This window comes from Danio rerio, chromosome 3, assembly GCF_049306965.1.
Source record: "Danio rerio strain Tuebingen ecotype United States chromosome 3, GRCz12tu, whole genome shotgun sequence".
Lineage (NCBI taxonomy): Eukaryota > Metazoa > Chordata > Actinopteri > Cypriniformes > Danionidae > Danio > Danio rerio.
The window spans coordinates 54,805,118-54,826,113 of record NC_133178.1 but is presented as its reverse complement, the minus strand read 5'-3'; the positions used below and the strand labels follow the sequence as shown (position 1 = coordinate 54,826,113).

The 20,996-nt window shown below is 38.1% G+C and overlaps 1 protein-coding gene across 5 annotated transcripts in view; it reads right to left on the bottom strand.

Annotated features, from left to right (window-relative positions):
- LOC137490062 (adhesion G protein-coupled receptor E3-like) overlaps positions 1 to 20,996 on the bottom strand; it is a 150,662-nt gene that overhangs the window by 50,909 nt on the left and 78,757 nt on the right. For 4 of the 5 annotated variants that reach the window (XM_073945018.1, XM_073945019.1, XM_073945022.1 and 1 more), the window contains 5 exons: positions 13,715 to 13,818; positions 8,634 to 8,746; positions 2,736 to 2,918; positions 1,869 to 2,130; positions 1,216 to 1,368 (listed from right to left, as the gene is read on the bottom strand). In XM_073945018.1, coding sequence (XP_073801119.1) covers positions 2,033 to 2,130; positions 2,736 to 2,918; positions 8,634 to 8,746; positions 13,715 to 13,818 — 498 coding nt within the window. In that variant the 3' untranslated portion in view covers positions 1,216 to 1,368; positions 1,869 to 2,032. Of the gene's footprint in view, positions 1 to 755; positions 1,369 to 1,868; positions 2,131 to 2,735; positions 2,919 to 8,633; positions 8,747 to 13,714; positions 13,819 to 20,996 lie in introns of those variants that run through there. The other variant, XM_073945020.1, reaches the window with a different exon arrangement.

Here is a 20,996-nt window from a genome sequence, read left to right as displayed (position 1 = left end):
TTGTCTCTTTGTGTCATGTGCTCTCCTCTCTATTGTCTTGTCCAACCCTCCTTGTTATCACATTATTAGCTTATTGTGTTCACCTGTTTGTGTGTAATGTAATGTGTATTTATATAGCGCATTTATTGTGTATGGTCATACACACAAAGCACTTTACAATCATGAGGGAAGTCTCTTCACACCACAACCAGTGTGCAGCAGCCACAGGACAATGGCGCCAGTGCGCTCACCACACACTAGCTATTAGTGGAGTGGAGAGACAGTGATAGAGCTAATTCGGTGGAAGGGGATGATTAGGAGGCCATGATGGGTAAGGGCCGATTGAGAGACTTTGGCCAGGACACCGGGGTTAAACCCGCACTCATTATGAGAAGTGCCATGGGATTTTTAATGACCACAGAGAGTCAGAACGGCACCCACTAAAAGTGTGGTGTCCCCTTCACTTTTACCAGGGCATTAGGACTCACAAAGACCACAGGTTGAGCGCCCCCTGCTGGCCTCTCTAACACCACTTCCAACAGCAACCTAGTTTATTCCATGTGGTCTCCCATCCAGGGCTTGACCAGGCTCAGCCCTGCTTAGCTTCAGTGAGTAACCAGTCTTGGGGTGCAGGGTGATATTGCTGTGGCTGTAATTGTCGATTAGTTCATTTTAATTCATCATCTTGTCAAACCTCGTCTTGATCTTTCTCATTCTGTTTTGCCTGGCCAGGTTTTGTGTTTTGTCTATTAATGTTTTATTTGTTTTTTTTTTTTGGTTGCATATTGTTTAGTTATCAAGAGCACATTTGACCTAATTTGCTATAAATCTGTTAAAAACATTTATCTTGTAGAGATGTAGTTGCAAACATTGAAGTTTGCGACGCAGTTTGCAAATGTTCATTTCAACGATGGATTTGGGAAATGCTACATCAACAAACTTTGTTTGTAACGACACAACTTGTGACCTTAGATGGCTAACAATGGTTTTCGGAAATGCACCCCTGAATTAATTAATGTTGTTCATGAAACTGTTGAATGAATGATTCAGGGGCTTTTATAGCAGTTCGTTTTTTACAAATGCAATGCAAACTTGACTGACATTACTGTTGAGGGTTTTTGCCTTGTGAATATTAAAAAAAAAAATTTAATAGTCATCAGACGAATAAAATTAAAAAAGGGTGATGGTTTAATTCCCGATTCAGTGTAAAGTCATGAATTAAAAACTATTTCTTACCAACACATTGAACTCCTGATCCTGCTAAAAATGTCCTGTTTCCACTACTGGAATTGAAGCCAAATTCACATGTGCAATAATAACCTCCTCCAGTATTCACACATGTTGCATTAGAGCCACAATCAGGGTTTACATCCTCACATTCATTGATGTCTGAAGTAAGAAAAACAGATTCAGATGATGTTTCTGCTGATGGTCATGTGTAAATGTAACATGTTAAGCTTTCTTTATCTTTGCACTGATTCTCATTCACTGGTGTGTTACCCTCTGATCTGAACCCTGTGCAACACTATATATATCAAAAATATTAATTAATTCCTTAATAATAATGCTTATAATGATACAAATTTGTCAAAACTATGAATATTTTTTTCCATCTGAAGAAAGAAAGAAATTAGCAAATTGCATGGTAAATAAATGAGTAAATAATCAGGAAATGTTATTTTGGAAATAAATTAATCATTAAATGTGCATCTCTTAAGCTCCTGAGAAAGTTGGTTGTTGCAAAATATGGTTCATACAAAACATCTAAATGCTGTTCTCATCTGTCATGTATCTCAACATTTGCTGTTCTACGCTTAAAATAGCATGAATTAATGAATAATTTTTACCACAGAAAATGAAAAGTCTCAAATCAAGTTTTTATAACGTACTGGTGAAAGTGATGTTGAATCCTCGATCCGTGACACTGTGATCCGTCAGAAACTCCAACCGGGCCACGTGACCGCAGGTAGTAATGGGTAATGGCAGCACGTCCCCAGAAAAGGTGCCCAAACTAGGCGACTCTGCTTTCCCGCCATCTTTAATGGACAGGAAATCATAATCTTCCTCTATGCTCAGGTCGTTGAAGGCCAGGTTGATTCTGCTTTCTGGTTTGCCGATGATCAGCCACACGCAGCGCATGTTGTTCCCATACTTTTGAGGGTAGTTTGGTGATAACAGAACCCCAGATGGTATTGTGAAATTGAAGAAACACGGAAATGTTAAAAGAGATGCACAGAGAGGTAATTTGCTGTTGCTTAAACAATGCAGCAAAACATATATTGGATAGGTTGGCAGTTCATTCTGCTGTGGCGGCCCCTGCTGAATAATGTAACTTGGCCGAAGGAAAATGAATGAATGAAAAATATTTATAATATGTTGAAAAAACATCTCTATTATACAACACTTGCTGTTTTAAATAACTAAATGAACTGTATATTTTTAAATCTTTATATTTCTCAAACTTGTCTTTCTTCAGTTCACTTGAATCCACTAACTGCATTATAAAAGCATGATACAGTAAATAAAGCAAGGGAAGGCATTTAATGAACCGGCACTTTGGTTTTAACTTTAGTTATAGTTAATGATTTAATGGCTCAGCCACTAAGATAGTTTCAGTGGGACATACCGTACCAAAGACACTGCCATTACATTCATTTTCTGATGTGCCCAGATAATAATAATGGTGCACCGTTCTCCCGTGTGTGATCTTATGGGTGTGTAAAGTAATGCATTTTGTGGTAAGGTCTGTCACTTACACTTGCAGCTTGGCTTCTTGGCTGACCACTGATTATTTTTTTGGCAGATAATGGTCATTTTTACCACATGTTCAAAAACTGGTTGACACTCAAAATATAGCTTGTCTCCATGTTGGAAACCTGTGCCTTCCCTCTTGCCATAGGCTGGGATTCCTGGGTCTCCACAGCTGCCCTGGTCAATTTCTGAAAAAGAAAAAAACTCTAATATATATATATATATTTATATATATAGGAATAAAGAAAATGCAAGGCAATAATTGTTTACATTTTTTATTTTGGGTTTTGAATATATTTATAATTTTAGTCAGAATTACTAGCCCCCTTTTGATATTTTTTTTCTTTTTAAAATATTTCCCAAATTATGTGTAACAGAGCAAGGAAATTTTCACTGCATGTGCAATAAAATCTTTCTCTCTTCTGGAGAAAGTCTTATTTGTTTTATTTTGGCTAGAATAAAAGCAGTTTTCAATTGTTTAAAAAATATTATAGGGACAAAATTATTAGCCCCTTTGAGCTATTTTTTTCAATAGTCTACAGAACAAACCATCATTATACAATAACTTGCCTAATTATTCTAACTTGCCTAGTTAACCTAATTAACCTAGTTAAACATTTAAATGTACCTTCACGCTTTATAGAAGTGTCTTGAAAAATATCTAGTAAAATATAGTTTACTGTCATCATGACAAAGATAAAATAAATCAGTTATTAAAGCTATTATGTTTAAAAATGTCTTTAAAAAAATCTGCTCTCCGTTAAACAGAAATTTGGAAAAAAAACTAACAGGTAGGCTAATATTTCAGGGGGGCTAATAATTCTGACTTCAACTGTATATATTTTGAAATATTTTTAAACACTGGATTTCATTTATTTTGAAAACATTAAAGGCTGGTTCCACTTTTTAGCAAATTTTGAAAAACTAATAACTAATTAAATTGTAATTTTACAAACATTCTTTTTATTATTGGTTACAATTATAAACAGTCATGGCATGGACAGCTTGATCAGTTTTTTTATTAGGACAAGTAAAATTAGCAATCTTGAAACACATCAATAGATGCATTTGAAGTGCGCTGCATCATTGCGCTGCAAATAAATTTAAAGACTCCTTCAAATGCAGCCACAAAACATGCCCTTCATTTTCCAGGTAATAAAGGATAAAACTGGTGGATCCTTTGCAGCCTCCAACATCCCAAGATTCATTGTGGGCTGAAAACGGCAGGGCATTTTATAAAGAAAACTCTGGATTTAATGTATGGATTAACTTTTATTTTACTTTGATATCTAAACACATTTAAAAAAATCAATCACATTTAAAATGCAGATTTATTAAGCATATATATATATATATATATATATATATATATATATAAATATATATATATATTGTGACGAGCATCCCATGGAGCTATCAGCGTAGTCCTGGAGAGGAACGAGGAACACCTGGGCCCTCTCGTTCCCAACTAATCAGCACCAACTACAACTCATCCAAGAACGGCTACATTAGACACACCGAAAGAACCAGGAAGGGAGGAGTCTACAAAGGAAACAGAGCAGTAACACTTATTCTCCCTTTCTTTCCTCCAGACAGCAGTTGGTGACGGATCGGGTTCCTAGACCCATCTCACAGACACTGAGCACCCCACGGATGAAAGAACATCACCCGCTGGAGCACCCGTTTGGATCTTGCACTCATGCACCTTTGTAAATAAATCCACCCTTTGGGATCTAAACTTGAATTCTCTGGTCGTGTGATTCTTCAGCCCATCACAATATATATATATATATATATATATATATATATATATATATATATATATATATATATATATATATATATATATATTATTTTTTTTTTAATAATATCTTAGTAACCAAACATATTTAAAAATTAAAAGATAATACAATTAAAAAAACACCCTACACAATTTTAACTAAATCAAAAAAATATATTTACATTTTTTTGGTTCTTTTGATTTTTCCTCTTTTTTTTATTATTTAGATTTAATATTTTTATATAACATAAAAATCTAGGTGTACTAGTTTTAGGACCAATATCATAAGTTATTTTGTTAAATAGGCTCCAGATTTGGCTTCAGTACTGACTAATGTATATGCACAAATATAATATTGTTTAGCTTCCTATTAAAAATATGAATTGATATTGATAACGTACTTGTTTTCAAAATGGAATGTGGGTTAGAGATACTTTAGCGATACAATGGGCCTTATCATACACCCTGCGCAATAAGGTGCAAGACATGTTTCTATGTAATGTTGCTAGTTTCAGACCAACGCAACACTAATTTTCTAGTTTTTTAAATAGAAAATTGTGGAATCATGTGTGTTTTGGTCTAGATAAGAGGCGTGTTAAGGAGCATTGTTGGCGCTATTTTGAGGAACTAAAATAGACTGCAAAATAGACCAGCTGAGAGCAGGTCTAAAGTCCAGTGCAGAGCGCGTTAGTTGTGTGCCTCTCTTACAAATTGCTTAATACACGCAGGATGTACAGCAATACACAAATATGTTTACAAATGAAAGAATTAAAGGAATAAAATATTACAAAAATTATTATTTTATACATAAATATAAAAACCACTTCATGACTTTTTCATCTTGGGAGCCTTTTTCAGTTTATTCATGACAATTTGCTTCTGTATAATGTTATTATTATTATAATTAGTATTATTTATTACATGTATATTTATATTAGTTTTATAATATTCTTCGTTATTATTGTTAATTTATTTGTTTGGTGGAAATTAGATCAAAATTAGATTCAAAATAGTTTTGAAACAAATCTCTGCGCTTAACAAACAAAATTAGTTATGTAGGCTTATGGATATCTGTACAACACGTTTCCTTATCCACGAAAGAGAGTGAAAGTGAAAGTAAAGAATGAGGAGGCTCATTCTCTCATTCTCGCGCTGCAGATGCTCTGTTGAACCGTTTCTCGCTAATAAAGCATTCAGTTTTTCCACTTACAAAGTCCGCCATGTAAATAGCAAATGCGTTATAGCGCGACGCAACTGACTCTTAAAGGGGATGGGGGATGAGACTCTGATTAGTTTATTCTCAAAACACACCTATAACTCATTAGGAGAATAAGCTCAACCCTGTTAGACTATGCTCAGCGGCACAGACCGTATTTTTCAGTCCTTAAAATAGCAAGGGTGGATTCGGATACGTCCTTAATGCTTTTGCGCTCTACGCTTTGAACTAAGCACATAGATAGTTAAAATAGAGCCTTAAGTGTGAAAATATTATTTGTAAATCTTTTTTTGAGAGGTTGTTTATTGAATTGATTTTTTACGTTTTCATTTATTTAGTTTTATTTTGCTCTGGAGAATGAAAAGTATATTTTCAAGCTTCTATAGGTTCAGCAATTTTGCTTTTATGCCAGATAATAAGTTATTTGCATTGCCTTTAAAATAAAAATACTAATAATAAACACAAGAGGTTAAGAAAAATACTGACAGCACTTACAGGTTTTGCATCTGAACTCTACATTTTAGGATGAACTCTGTACAAACATCGTAACATACATTAAGTTTAGGCAGTAAAAGTTGTGATGTGGCAAAGTATGCTGGACTGCATGAAAACACATGCAGATGAACACACACACGGTGAGTGGTTGGGGGAAAAGTGCCTTGCTCCAGAGATTTACTCCAGCCATGCTATTGAGGGTGGTGAAATCACTAATTATTCACTCCCATGCCGTATAATCCCTGCTGGTGCTAGAAATTGAATCTGTGACTTTTCAGTTTTAAGTCCAACTCTTTAACCATCAGGCCACAGCTGTCCCCTCAAAAAGTTATCCATGCATGTACCATGTTATGCATGTACAACTGATATTTAACAACTTATAAGTTATTCATATGTAAGCTTATTCATATTTATCACCAACTTTTTATATATCTTACACTCATGCCTTTCAAACTTACTCCAACTGACAGCCAAACATATTTATGCAACCTGCAATACTGATGCCCTGCCAGAGTCTGTGAATGGCTTGCTCTCCTAATGAATTGTTTTATTTCACCCTTATACCCTGGCCAGTTTTATTATGTCAACTCATTTAGAACCACAAGGTCAGAGCAAAAGAAGAGGCCACAACTAAGAAAGAGAGAGACAAAAACAGAGTCAGGTTACAGCAAGACATCTATTGACATGCCTCGACGGGACTTTTTACAATTCCACAAAGAAATTTTTACATGGACCAAGCAAAGATCAGATTCGTTTAGCAGAGTAGATTGTACTCACACTACCTGACAAAGTCTTGTCGCCTATCCAAGTTTTAAGATCAACAAATACTAACTTGACTTCTAGTTGATCATTTTGTATTAGAAGTGGCTTACTTGATAGACAAAATGATTACGCTTATTTTACTAAAATAAAATGTGATCTTGTCTTTATTTTTATAGGGTCTGACTTAAAGGTTTAACGATGGTTAAATCTGCTTTGCACTGCAGGGCATGTTCTAACAGGGTTAAGCTTATTCTCTTAATGCGTTAAAGGTGTGTTTTGAGAATAAAACAATCAGAGTCTTATCTCCCATTCCCTTCAAGAGTCAACATTAGCGAGAAAACGGTTAAACAGAACATCTACAGCATGAGAATGAGAGAATGAGCCTCCTTATTCTTTACTTTCACTTTCACTCTAGTGGATAAGGAAACATGTTGTACGCACAGAAATCCATTAGCCTACATAATTAATTTTGATTGTAAAGCACAAATATTTGTTTTAAAACTATTTCTAAATTCAGTTCTAATTTCCAGCAAACAAATAAATAAACAATAATGACGAAGTGCGGTAAAAGAGTTACACATGCTATGCCCCATATGGTCTAAAACAGGGGTGGCCAACACTGTTTCTGGAGAGCCACCTTCCTGCAGATTTCAGTTGCAACCCACATCAAACACACCTGCCTGTATTTAATAAGTGCTGTTCAGTTCCTAGTTAATTGGTTCAAGTGTCTTTGGTCAGGGTAGGAGCTGAAGTATGCAGGAAGGTAGATCTCCAGTAACAGGGTTGAGCATCCCAGGTCTAAAACCTGCCTGGTGGGCAAATCTTATCTTGTTTTTAATAAAACAAATATAAATAAGCATATAATAAATAATACTGCCACTAATAATAACATTATACAAAAGCAAATTGTCATGAATAAACTGAAAAAGCCCCCTGAGATGAAAAAGGCATGAAAGTATGCTTTTTATATTTATGCAAGCTAGAAAATAATATTTTTTGTAATGTTTTAATCTTTTAATTCTTTTTCATCTGTAAAGATATTTGCGCATTGCTGTACACCCTGTGTGTATTAAGACCTGTGTGTAAAAAGACCTTTTTAGACCAGATTGCCTATGGGCGCACATATGCAAATGTCAAAATGACTCTTGCGTCCAGCTGAAACTAGTATTGCGCCGGGTGTATGATAGGGCCCATAGACTCTGAGAAAAAAAAAAAACTTTGTAGCAGCTCTTGCATGATATCCTTGCCATCCCAAATCCCTCATTCCAACAAAGTTAAATGATCACAGGCTGCTTTGATGAGCCTCGCCACATGTGTTCAAGGTAGAATGATGAGGGAGAGTAAAGGAAAGTGAAATAACGAACATGCCATTCCTGAACTCCAAAATAGTGAGTCAAATTCAGAAATAAGCTCAAAGGAATTGACCTGCTATGAGATTTGAGCTGCTGTGTACATAAGTGTTGTTATGGTGTCCATTGCAATGCCACAAAAACTTTGAGGAACTAATGTGTATCACTTTATTCTGATGCTCTTTTTAACATATTTTGTCGATCGAAAGTTACATTATAACTACATGCCAACTAATTCTCATTAGAGTATAAGTAGACTGTTAGAGTTAGGTTTAGGATAGGATTAGTTTCCTTAACTTACCTTCATAAGAAACCTTAAAGCCCAGGAAGCCAATCGAAAAATCCGTTTTAAAATTAAGCCACATCTGATGACTAGTGCTGACCACCAGATCTGGAGTCATAGTCCCAGACAGTCTAAACATTGAAATAAGACAGACAATCAGAAACATAACAATACAATCATGAACCTTCACACTTGGAATAGGGCTGCACAATACTGGACAAACATATGATATGCAACATAGTTGTTATTGAAATAATGATTTTTTTTATGATATAACATTTACATTTTTATTAGATATTTTTTTAAATAATTAATAGAAATATATTAAAATAAGAGCTTAAATATAGTTTTCAGATTTAATTAATTCTAATTCAAACTAAAAAACTGTGTCAAAGGGCAAACATTTGGTATTTAAAGAGGAACCATTATGAAAAAAAAAAAAAAAACCTTAAAATGGATTTAAAAAGTTTTGTGGCAACAGTCTGTGAATATAACAGAGAATACTCTCTCTGCAATTAAAATCAAAGTAAGAATCGATGCATTTGCTTAAGAAAAGAATGTGCTTTTAGGAAAAAAAGGTCTGCATTTCTGCATTTCTCATTCTTCTTCAAAAAGGAAAACAAATGAGTTACAGAAAGATGAACAATTAAATATTGTTCATTTAAATAACGATAATTCTGCTATATATTGTGCAACCCTAATTCAGAAACTACAAAATCACAGAGCACATCTCGGGAAACACTAGTTGATCCTTGACTCCTTCAGCGCTAGCTTTCAGGGACCTGCAGAACAGCTCCATAATGCCATTCAGACTACATGATTTTAGCCCAGATTTTGACTCGTTAACAGGTTTTGAGAAATCGCGGTCAAATGTCTAAAATCACAGGCAAATCGGTGCTTGTTCGTGTGAGTAACAATCACACAGTGTGAACCATCAAAGACGCCATTTGAGAGAATTGCAGCTATTCAAATCATGCCATGTGAAATGTGTTCTGATTAAACATAACATCTGAGATCACCTACAGCCAATGAGAGAGCAGCATTCACTAGTATGGGTATCTGCAGGCAAGCGGTAGGTTGGGGGAGAAGTTACAAGCGCTCATTTTCAGTTTATTTGGTCCCAAGAAATGAAGGAAAAACTAGAGAAAATTTGGCAGGAGCACCAGTGTCTGTTTGAAGAGTAATTTCAGCAATACATCGACTGGGTCAAAACAGAATGAAGTTGTAGAGAAATTTCTAATTCCCTTCACTTTTTGCGTGTGTTTGGTTGTGAGATGTTGCTTGGACAAAGTGGTCGGCACTCTATCGCCAATCCATCTTGCAGTGTAAACAAAGCAGCGAAGAAACGCTACCTCAGATAGTCATGCAGTGTGAAAATCATGCAGTCTGAACTAGGCATAAGGGCTTATAAGACCTGCTAATTACGCACATTAGGCCATTGGGGGACTCAAGCCTGGGACACGGGGCCATCCAAACGTAATACAAGTACTTGTACACCTGTCATAGAGCGCACATAAAATGGCACCAATAAAACTTTATAGACGCCATAAATTTTGGCACAATTAATAACAGCAGACTCAGTAATTGTTCTGGAGCCTCTGGTGTTCAAATCTGCATTATGGGGGAATCAACGTGCTCTGTGTTGTTTACAGCAAGAGGGATTTTGTTCTAACATTGAGACTCATGGTGATTGAAAATACAGCTTGGGGTATGAAAACAATACACAGACACAGGGGAGAAAGACAGTGACTGTGTACATGGACATCAGTAATCAAATTATTTGCCAAATTCTTAATTTGTCTAATTTAACTGCAGTTTGGCACTTTCACTTTCATTCAGGAGCATTTCATGCAAGCCCATGACAAACGTGACATTGGATGCAAGGAACTGCTGGAAGAATGTAGTTTTAATGAAATGTTTGATACTGCATGAAGAATGAAAGTAATAAAACCTCCAAATTTCTTGGTAACTTAGATTCACATGGTGCAGTCGCTAGTGTCAAAACAGGGCTCGAAATTAACTTTTTTTTTTTACTTGGCAGCACCGGTGCTCCTAACTTCAAATATTTATGAGCACCAGAAAAAGATTTAGGAGCAGCAAAAAAATTTAGGAGCACCCACCAAAGATGAATGAACACCACTGTGTTTGGTGGATTTATTGTGTTTGAAAACATCAATTAAGACTAAAAACATCAATTAAGACTATCCGGCAGCTAGCTCTCTGCAACTCTCACATGGTCGCCCACTGAAGATAAGCAGGGCTGCGCCCGGTCAGTACCTGGATGGGAGACCACATGGGAAAGCTAGGTTGCTGCCGGAAGTGGTGTTAGTGAGGCCAGCAGGGGGCACCCAACCTGCGGTCTGTGTGGGTCCTAATGCCCCAGTATAGTGACGGGGACACTATACTGCTCAGTAAGTGCCGTCTTTCGAATAGACGTTAAACCGACGTTAAACTCTCTGTGGTCGTTAAAAATCCCAGGATGTCCTTCGAAAAGAGTATGGGTTTAACCTCGGCATCCTGGCCAAATCTGCCCACTGGCCTCTGTCCATCATGGCCTCCTAACCATCCCCATATTCCAATTGGCTTCATCACTATCTCCTCTCCACTAATCAGCTGGTGTGTGGTGTGTGGTCTGGCTCAAAATGGCTGCCGTCACGTCATCCAGGTGGATGCTGCACACTGGTGGTGGATTAGGAGATCCCCCACCCATTGTGTGTAAAGCGCTTTGAGTGCCCAGAAAAGCGCTATATAAATGTGAGGAATTATTATTATTAATTATTACTAACAAAAAATGAAATAACTATCTAACTAATTCTGTGATGACTTATTGATATTTGTGCAATAATTCCAAAATGAATGTCTAATAATTATAAAATATTAATGATGACAATGATGTCAATAATACTAACAATGAACTACATTTCTCATCATCATGCTGCCCTGAATGTGCTTTAATGTAAGTTATGTGCTATAAAAAGTCCTACTGTTGCTTTATGAAAAATACCTTTATGGTTTGCATCAAACAAAAATGAAGCATTGCAGTAAGAAATATTAATTTTGCACTATTGTTTTTTTATGCATGTCAATTTAATGAATTATATTTTTTACTACAAAAATAAACAGAAGATTATAATAAATCATTCAATTCAATGCTGAAAGCTGAAAAGTTGTCATCAGTAAGAAGATCTCAAGAAGGAATGGACAAAAGAAAGAAAAGTCTCACTTTTATTACTATTTAAAAGTGTTGGTTTCGATTTGTGTCATTTTAAATGTCTCATTATGAGCTGATTTACATATTACCGTGTTTGTGGAAACAAGCAGGCGTGACAGGCGACCCAATAAATGAGCAGGCAGAGCAGGATTCTTGCGATGATCACCTGCGCAATACTGTTCGTTGATATAAGCTGCATCAGTATTAAACTTTGTAAATGCGAGCTTCTTTGGTGGTGATGTGTAGTGTTAGATTTTACATTTAGCGGACATTTGCGCTGAAAACGCAGTGAATGCAATGCATCGAGATTCGGGCACCTTCTCCGAAAACACTCGACTGATCTCAGCTGGTGGATCAACATTCATCACATTTCATGATCGCTCTAATCAGCACCATTATTTGTAACTTTAGGTAAGGTTTGCAAACCTGTGTACTTTTCACTCTTCAGTTGTTTGTATTTCCCACGGTCACAAAAGCTCCCCGTCAGCTTATAGCGGAAAGCCTTCAGTGATTGACAGTTGATTTGAACCAATATTAAAACAGGTCGCACTACAACCTTTATATGCAGTCGCACAAATGCTCCCGAATATATTATGAGGTCGCATAGCTGAAATTTCGAGCACATATGTGACTAAAATGATCAGATTTTCGAGCCCTGCAGAAAGCTGTTTGTATATAGACTATCCTGTCACAAGATGTGGTGAAAATTCTATACGACGGTAATTATTTGATTAAGATGTTTACATGGTTACACTCAGAGAGCAGCATTTACAGTCTAAGGATCTTTCAGCCCATAATATTGTAGCAATATTAATGTACTGTAAACTTAGTAACTTATTAATTTTGTCTAAGATATGTCTTTAAAAACTGAAAAAATACTGCTGACGATACTAACCAACTTTGCCATCTGAATGAATATAAACAAAGCACATTGATCGCACACTTACCAAATCTGTAGAGACAGGACAATCGACAAAAACTGAAGCCGCATTGTTTTTGAAAAGAGAGTGGCGAATCTGGATTTCACCATTTACAGATTCGAAATGCTGTGCAATACCATTTGTTGTTATAAACCGCATTAGCATTAGGCGAGCTTCTTTGGCGGTGATGTGTACAGTGTTAGATTTTACATTTAGCGGACATTTGCGCTGAACACGCAGTGAATGCAACGCATCAAGATTCGGGCACCTTCTTCAAAAACACTTGATTTATCTCAGCTGGCGGATCAACATTCACCACATGTCATGATCGCTTGGTTGCAAGGAAAAATGTTCCTTGCAACTATATTTCTGTCGAGTGTTAGCAGAGCACTGTATTCCACACGTGAGTCCAGCTGCTCTCTCATAGCAGGAAATGGAAATAAAACCTTAATTGAAGCACATTTAAACACAACACTGACAACCCATGTCTCCAAACAGTTGTTCTTCTTCTACTTGTTTTACCTATGCTTGGCAACACAGTGTTGCATCCCTCTGATGTCTGAACAGGTAAAAACAGTCTTCGAAGCTATCATGCATATAAATGAAGTTGCATCTCATACACAATAGAGCTTTCTTAAAGGCGATCTGGAAAGACTTAGAAGTCTTTCTCATGATTTAATGCTGAAAGCTCAAAGACATCACGTTGTAATGGCTGGAACAGACATACAGTCTACATGCTGGAATTCACGGAAGGATCTAATCCCCATGACGTTGAAATTTCTTTTCAATCCGGAAGAACGAAATTGCTCAAAATAACGCAAAAAACAATATTCACTTTTCTTGTTAAATATATGTGTCCTAATGGTGTTTTTAGCAGAGTGGAACACATATATGACTGTCAACATTGTGTGGAAGTGAGTGTGGGAGACCCTGCCTGGCAGGAGTTTGTGGGCAACAAAGGTACTCACACATAAAAGACCGTCCGCTGATCACCGATTACAGAGCCGTCTCCAACAGTCAATGTGTCGTAGCTTTGCTCCAGGCCAAACTCCTCAAATGTCAGCTTGATCACCTACACACAGAGAACAATCAGAATCTGCCGTCTGGACGCAGTTGATAAAATTGTAAAGTAGTTAAACTCTTATACATGCTTTCAAAAGCAACTGTAAATGTTGACTGTATCTCATTATTCAAGAGGGATCTCCATTTATTTACAGTTTTAAATTCAATTAGCAGACCATCTCCACAACAGATTAAAAAGAAAACACAACGTGACATTTATTGACATGTTTTTAGGTTTGTGTATTGTATAAGAAATATGTAGATTAGAGACTAAAATTAACAACCAACAATATTTAAGATTTTGGGCTCTATTTTGATGGTGCATGCGCAAAACGGAAAGTGCAGAGCGCAAACGCTTTCAGGGCATGTCAGAATCCGTATTTGCTAATTTAAGGACGGGAAAATCCGTTTTGCGCCATGGCACATTGTCTAAAAGGGTTGAGTTTATTTTCTTAATGAGTTATAGGTGTGTTTTGAGAATAAACTAATCAGAGTCTCTTCTCCCATTCCCTTTAAGAGCCGCAGCTGCGTCGCGCCATAAGCATTTGCTATTTACAGGACGTAAAGTAAGTGTAGGTGGAAAAACTGAGCATTTCACAAGCAAACAGTTAACAGCTTTTTTTTTTTTTTTTAACAGAAAACAGTTAAACAGAGCATCTACCGCTCAAGTATGAAAGATAAAAAAATCTACTTTCACTTTTGCTCTCGTGGACAGGGAAGTCCTTACGCACAGACATCAATTAGCCTGTAAATAATTAATTTCGTTTGTTAAGCGCAAATATTTGTTTCAAAACTATTTCTAAATTCAGTTCTAATTTCCAGCAAACTAATAAATGAACAATAATTACGAAGTGTGCTCAAAAACCTGAGTTATATCCTAAAACACCTGCTGTGCCCCATATGGTCTAAGACCTGCAGGTGGGCAAATCTAAGCTTGTTTTTAATAAAACAAATATAAATATGGATATAATAAATAATACTGCTAATAATAATAACATTATACAAAAGCAAATTGTTATGAATGAACTGAAAAAGCCTCCCGGGATAAAGAAGGCATAAAAGCAGTGATTTTTTTGAGCGCAAATGGATTTGCTATTTAAAGAGCGTGGGGCAACGCTGTAAAATGACTCTTGCGCCAAGCTGAAAGTAGCAAACAGGTATTGCGCCGCGCCTTGCACCACATTGCGCCGGGTGTATGATAGGGCCCTTTGAGTTAATCCTAACAGAAGTAGAGCTTCTTTTTTTTAAAGCACAATTCATGAATAACACACATTTAGAAGTGCAATATATAAGATACATGGGCGAAAAACACTAATCAGAGTAAAAAAAAAAACACAGAAACCTTTTAGTGTTTTTCCGGTGTCTTATGGTGAATTCAAATATTGTATGACAAACTCTATTTACACTACCTGAAAAAAGTCTCGTTGTTATTCCAAGATGTAAGAGCAACAGATAATATCTTGATTAACTTCTAGTTGATCATTTGGAAAAGTGCCAGAAGTTCAAATTGTCAAATGAATCATCTGTTAAACTGCATTGGAATCTGCATGGACCCAAGATTCTCACAAAAATCTGTCAAGTTTGGTGATGGAAAAATCATGGTTTGGGGTTACATTTAGTATTGTGGGATGTCTGGGGTAAAATGAAGGAGGTGGCATTGAAGATGAAGCTAGAGAACCTTGATGAACTCTGGCAGTCCTGCAAGAATGCTTTTTTTACATTCCAGATGACTTTATGAATGAGTTATTTGAGTCATTGCATAGATGTATAGATGCAGTAAGCAAGATCTTACAGTTCTAATTAAAAAATAAAAAAATCAAGGCATGATCATATTTCATTTTGGTAAAATAAGCATAATCTAGAGGCCTTTGCCTTTCATATGAGCCATTTTTGACACCAAATAATTAACTAAAAGTCAAGTTATTGTTTGTCGTTCCTAAAACATATAGGTGAAAAGACTGTTGTCAGGTAGTGTTACTGGCAGCCTAATTAATGCATGGGATAATGCAAAGAATCTCAATGGGCAATCAGTTAAGTCTTCAAAAGGTTTAATTTTGTACTTTTAATGTACTAATATGTATCTTTAGCAAAGTTCTGCCACTCCAGTCTTGCAAATTCTTGTTTTGGTGGCAGAGTCCAGACACAAGTCCACTTGATGCAGGTGTGTGAGGTCTAAGTTTGCTCTAGATACAAGCTCCTGTCCTGGAGTGTCTGTTGTTTTGTTGGCGGTATGGTGGTTCGTTCCCTCACCACCACCAGCCCCACCTTCCAGCCAATGACCAACTCCTAAGGGTTAACCTGCACCCAAAAGTGGAGATTGAAGAGGAAGGTCTCTTCAGACAAGACGGCTCCAGCCCCAGAGTGCCCATCAGTGTCAGCTCCAGCCCTAGAGTGCCTGCCAGTGTTGGCTCCAGCCCCAGAGCACCAGCCAGTATCAGCTCCAGCCCCAGAGTGTCAGCCAATGTCTGCTCCAGCTTCAGAGTGCCTGCCATTTGGCTCCAGACCCAGAGTACCCACATGTGTTGGCTGCAGTCCCAGAGCACCTGCCATTGTCAGCTCCAGCCCCAGAGTGCCCGCCAGTGTCGGCTCCAGCCCCAGAGCACCCGCTCAGTGCCTGCGCCACCCAAGCTCCTAACCCTGCCAGCACCACCTAGACCCTTTGCCCTGCCAGCCCCAGCCCGGCTCCAAGCCCTGCCTGTACCACCCAGACGCCTTTCTCTGTCGGCACCAACCAGACAGAGTGCCCTGCCAGCCCAAGCCCAACTCCTTAGCCTGCCGACACCTACAAGACGCCTTGCCCTGTCGACCCCAGCCCAGCCCCTTGCCCTACCGGCTTCCCAGAAGCCTTCAGCTCAGCTGGCTCCCAGCAGACATCCTGCCCAGCCGGTCCCCACAGGCCTTCTGCCTTGCCTCCCTTGACTTATTCTCCCTGGGTTTTCCCTCCTGCTCCACCCTGGTGTGTCCCTCAGTCCCCCGTTAGTTGCACCCTGAACTGTGCCTCTGGTGCCACCCTGGACTGTCCCTCCTTATCCTACCTGGTTTTACCCTCCCACCCCTCCATTGTTTGTCTTGTTGGGTCTGGCTTGGCTCTCCTCCCTCCCTCCTTCGTGATGTCTTGCATGTTTATTTCCTTGTCTTGTGCTGTCTGTTGATGTTGCCTGTTTTGTTTTTTGTCGTGTGGTGTTTCTTGTCTGTCTTGTACCTTGCTGGATGTTCATTTGGGGGGGCTAGTGTCAGGGTTCTGCCATTCCAGTCTTGTAAATTCTTGTTTTGGTGGCAGAGTCCAGGCACTAGTCCTGTCTTGTGTGTTGTGCTCGGCTCAAGTTTTCACAGGTCGAGCACTCATTTTCTGTCTCTGTATGAGCACTGTCGTGACCATGCTCGGGCTGTGCACGCTTCCGCTTGATCCAGTACTTTAAAAGAGAGTCTGGCCCCCCCAGGCGAAGCCTACTGACTTCTGTGACGTTACATTAAGGGTAACACGACTGCACTGTGGGTCGATTCAACTCATTGGATGATTATAATACAAAGTCTGATCCCAAGGTCATCAGGTCATCAAGATCAGGTCATCCAAATCGTAGTCATAAACAGGTGTAAGGTCGGTATAGGCAACAAAAAAGCATACAACAAAGACAAGGCTTGGTTCGAAAACACAGAAAGCAAAACAAAGAACTAGAAACACTTGATACAACAAACAACGACAGCAAACAAAGACTCAGCAAAGAACTAGTGTGTGTGGTGTATAAAATGTTCAAATGATCAGCAAACACGAGCTTCAGCTGCGTGTGTCATCAGTGGTGACAGCCGATTGTTGTGTGTGAAATGTCATGATGAGATTTTTAGTTTGTAAAGATGACATATGTAGTTTACCAGCGATCTGCCCAAACTGGATCGCTGGTGATTGTGATATACTTTTTTTTTTTTTTTACACATTTACACAACTAACTGACTGAAGTTATTGAGATATTTCATAAAATTTTTTAAAAGTTTGCATAATTGTCCTCCACTATGATACCCCTGAGTAAATGAAAAATGTAGAATTGTAAAATGACTAAATAAATCTGAAAAAAAATATATAATAACAACTAATAACAATAACAATTAAATAATACAGCAACAACAACTACTTCTAATAATAATAAGTGAAATAATTGACAGCTCTTATGCTGACATGAATTTGCAAAAAATATTTTAACTATATATATACTATATACTCTATATATACTCTATCATTGAGTCATTCGTTCCTCACGGGCCAATCATATGCGTTTAGAGTCAGAAAAAGAATTGATCCGTTTAACTCTCGAGTCATCTATCGGGTTTGAGTCATTCTGTCACATGATGAACGAACGACTCAAGAGCCAGAAGACTCGAAAGGTGACCTAATTATCATGACTGCTATTGGCTCAGCCTGTGTACATTGGTTAAGATTATATGTGACTTTCAGTGTAACATGAACTTCCCATCACTAATTATTATGCCTTCTGGGGGATCATCAGCACAGTTTTCTAGACTCCAGAGTTAATAGTTTGTGTTTATTAATTGATTGATTGATTGACTGACTGTTTTTTATTTGTTTCTAAGCACTGTTAAAAGCAATGCAGGTGTATTAGTTTTAAAGCAACAGTTCACCCAAAAATGAAAATTACCCCATAATTTACTCATCCTCAAGCCATTTAACTTTTATTTGTCACATACACATTTACATGCAGTAAAATTGGGGTGCAGGGCTAGGTGGTGATTGTCTAACTCTTGCCGTGTATGTGTCTGTGTGTGTGTAAGCCTGTGGATTCTCAAAAGGTGTCCTTGGAACAGGCAACATCAATTTCAGAGAGTCTCTTTATCTTGCCACCTGGGAGAAGTTGTTTGTTTCCAGCTGAGGCCGTCTGGCAGGAAAGTCACAGTGGAGTCAAAAAGTCGAGTAAAGTTTTTTAAATTTAGGCCATTTTCTGACAATTTCACAGATATTTAATGCCCGTCACAAGTCTCCAGGTCTGAACAAATCTTGTTCCAAAGCCCCCAGTTTCACCACGATGTTTTACAATTTGCGTTCCAAGGCCACAGTATGGTTTGTAACGACCCTGCTTACCATCATTTCAATCCAACCAGCCAGCTTGGTGGTTTTGAGCCGCACTGACCGCTTTTATCAATCGTCGATACCCTAGGTCCCCACATAAACCCAATAGCAGTAACCCTTTTATCAAAGTTCCAAATAGATGGATACCTTCAATATCCTCCAGAGACAGAGCAGCCAGGCACACGACACAACACTTCTCCCATTCATCCAGCTGGGAATGTACCCGCAGGACAGGTGGGTTCCCCAGGATACAAACTTTTTGTTGAGAAGTTGGTGTCAATTGTACTCAGAGACCAGTTGATCAAATCCACGATTTCTTATTTGTTTGAAGAGCAGGGCAAGGAGAGCCTTAGGGCGTACTCACATTATGCTATCCAAATCGTGCCCAGGCCCATTTCCCGGATCATTTGAGAAGTGTAAGTGCTCTGAATTAGGCTCAGCTGAGCTCGGTTAACGTGGGCTTTCATGCGGTATGCTTGTGGGTGAGTGCAAAACGCGCCTAAGCCCGAAACTGAAAGCGAGACTTGGCTTTTAAGGGACTGTTTCAAATAGATTTAGTAATCATTCTTACTGTTTAATGAATGCAAACTGTCATAGTTTATTAAAGACGCAAACTCCTCACTGCACGACAGCTGAGCAGCATCAGCAAACCTCCTAATTCCTGCAGCACGAGGACTTTAAGATTGTTTTTGAGCGTCAAAAGTGGCTGATCTGTTCGGCGAAATATTTGACCGCATGTCACTGCATATCAAACGACTTGAATGTTATAACTGAAGAAATCTCGACTGTGCTGAGCAAAAGCACTTACTGAAAAGCGCATCATTGATGACGTAAGCATGCCCAGGCCCAAACGTAATGTGAGTGCGGGCTGTCGGGTGGGACGGGATGGGGACAAGCGTGCTTTTGCCCGGTTTAAGCCAAATGTGCAAAGTGTGAGTAGGCCCTTAGTGATAGAATAAGATGAGACAAGAGAAGCCAGCCAGGAGAGATATGGGAGAGAGGGAAAAAAAGTGTGACCGCCTTCACCAAGAGCCATAAGAAAGAGCCCTCTTGGTGTATATATATATGACGTTTTCCTCTCAGATGAACTCAGATAGTTCCAAATTTTATCATGGCTCTTCCATGCTGTATAATGGTGTTGGATATTGGCTTTTAGGAGGTTAACGCATGACTTATGAATGAATCAAGGTGTTTTGTAACAATAATATTTATCAACTTTAAATTATAAACTCCAAAGTCTTCCGGTGATGGCCGAATGTACTTTATGTGGGACTGACATATACGATGTTTGATGCAAGATTGAAGATGCATTTTTAACAATAGCTAAACATGAAAAGTCGTGTTTTGTGGAAACCACTTACAACATAGTTTGTTTACCATAGAGGATGAAGTTAAACAAGAAAAGTGGTCAGCTTGAAGTTAATGTATAACATTATACAGTATATTATTCTCTTGGTACATTCAGAACAGACGCGGATGAAGCATCAAGCATCAGTAATTTACACGTTAAGTCAATGTATAGACGTGATTAAGCATCCTGCAGCGCTATTCACACAAATGAGGAAGCAAATGACACGTTGCGAATTGATCGTTTGCAAGAAAATCAATGCGTTATTAATGGCACAAATTGTTCATGTTGAAAAATAAAAAATACGATGGACAATCTTGCTGCATTAACCAACCAGTAGCATGTAGGACACTAGGAAATAGCACCTCATTGATGAACTAAATTGGCTATAGTGTATGTGTGAATGTGAGTGTGTAAATGTGTTTCCCAGTACTGGGTTGTGGCTGGAAGGGCATATGCTGCGTAAAACATATGCCGGAATAATTGGCAGTACATTCCTCTGTGGCGACCACTGACAATCAGGGACTAAGCCGATGGAAAATGAATGAAGCAATGAGATTATGTGTGAACAGGCCCTTTTTTCAGTAAATTCCTGGAACTATTCTCTGTGTGAACACAGAAGGAAGAATGCTGGCATGGGCAATGTCTACTCTAGCCAATCAGAGCCTGACGCAGATGACACTTTCACTGCTTTTTATAAAAAGAAAAGTTACTGTATCGTTTATCTAGACACAGACTGCTGCTTGTTTATATGAGTGTTTTA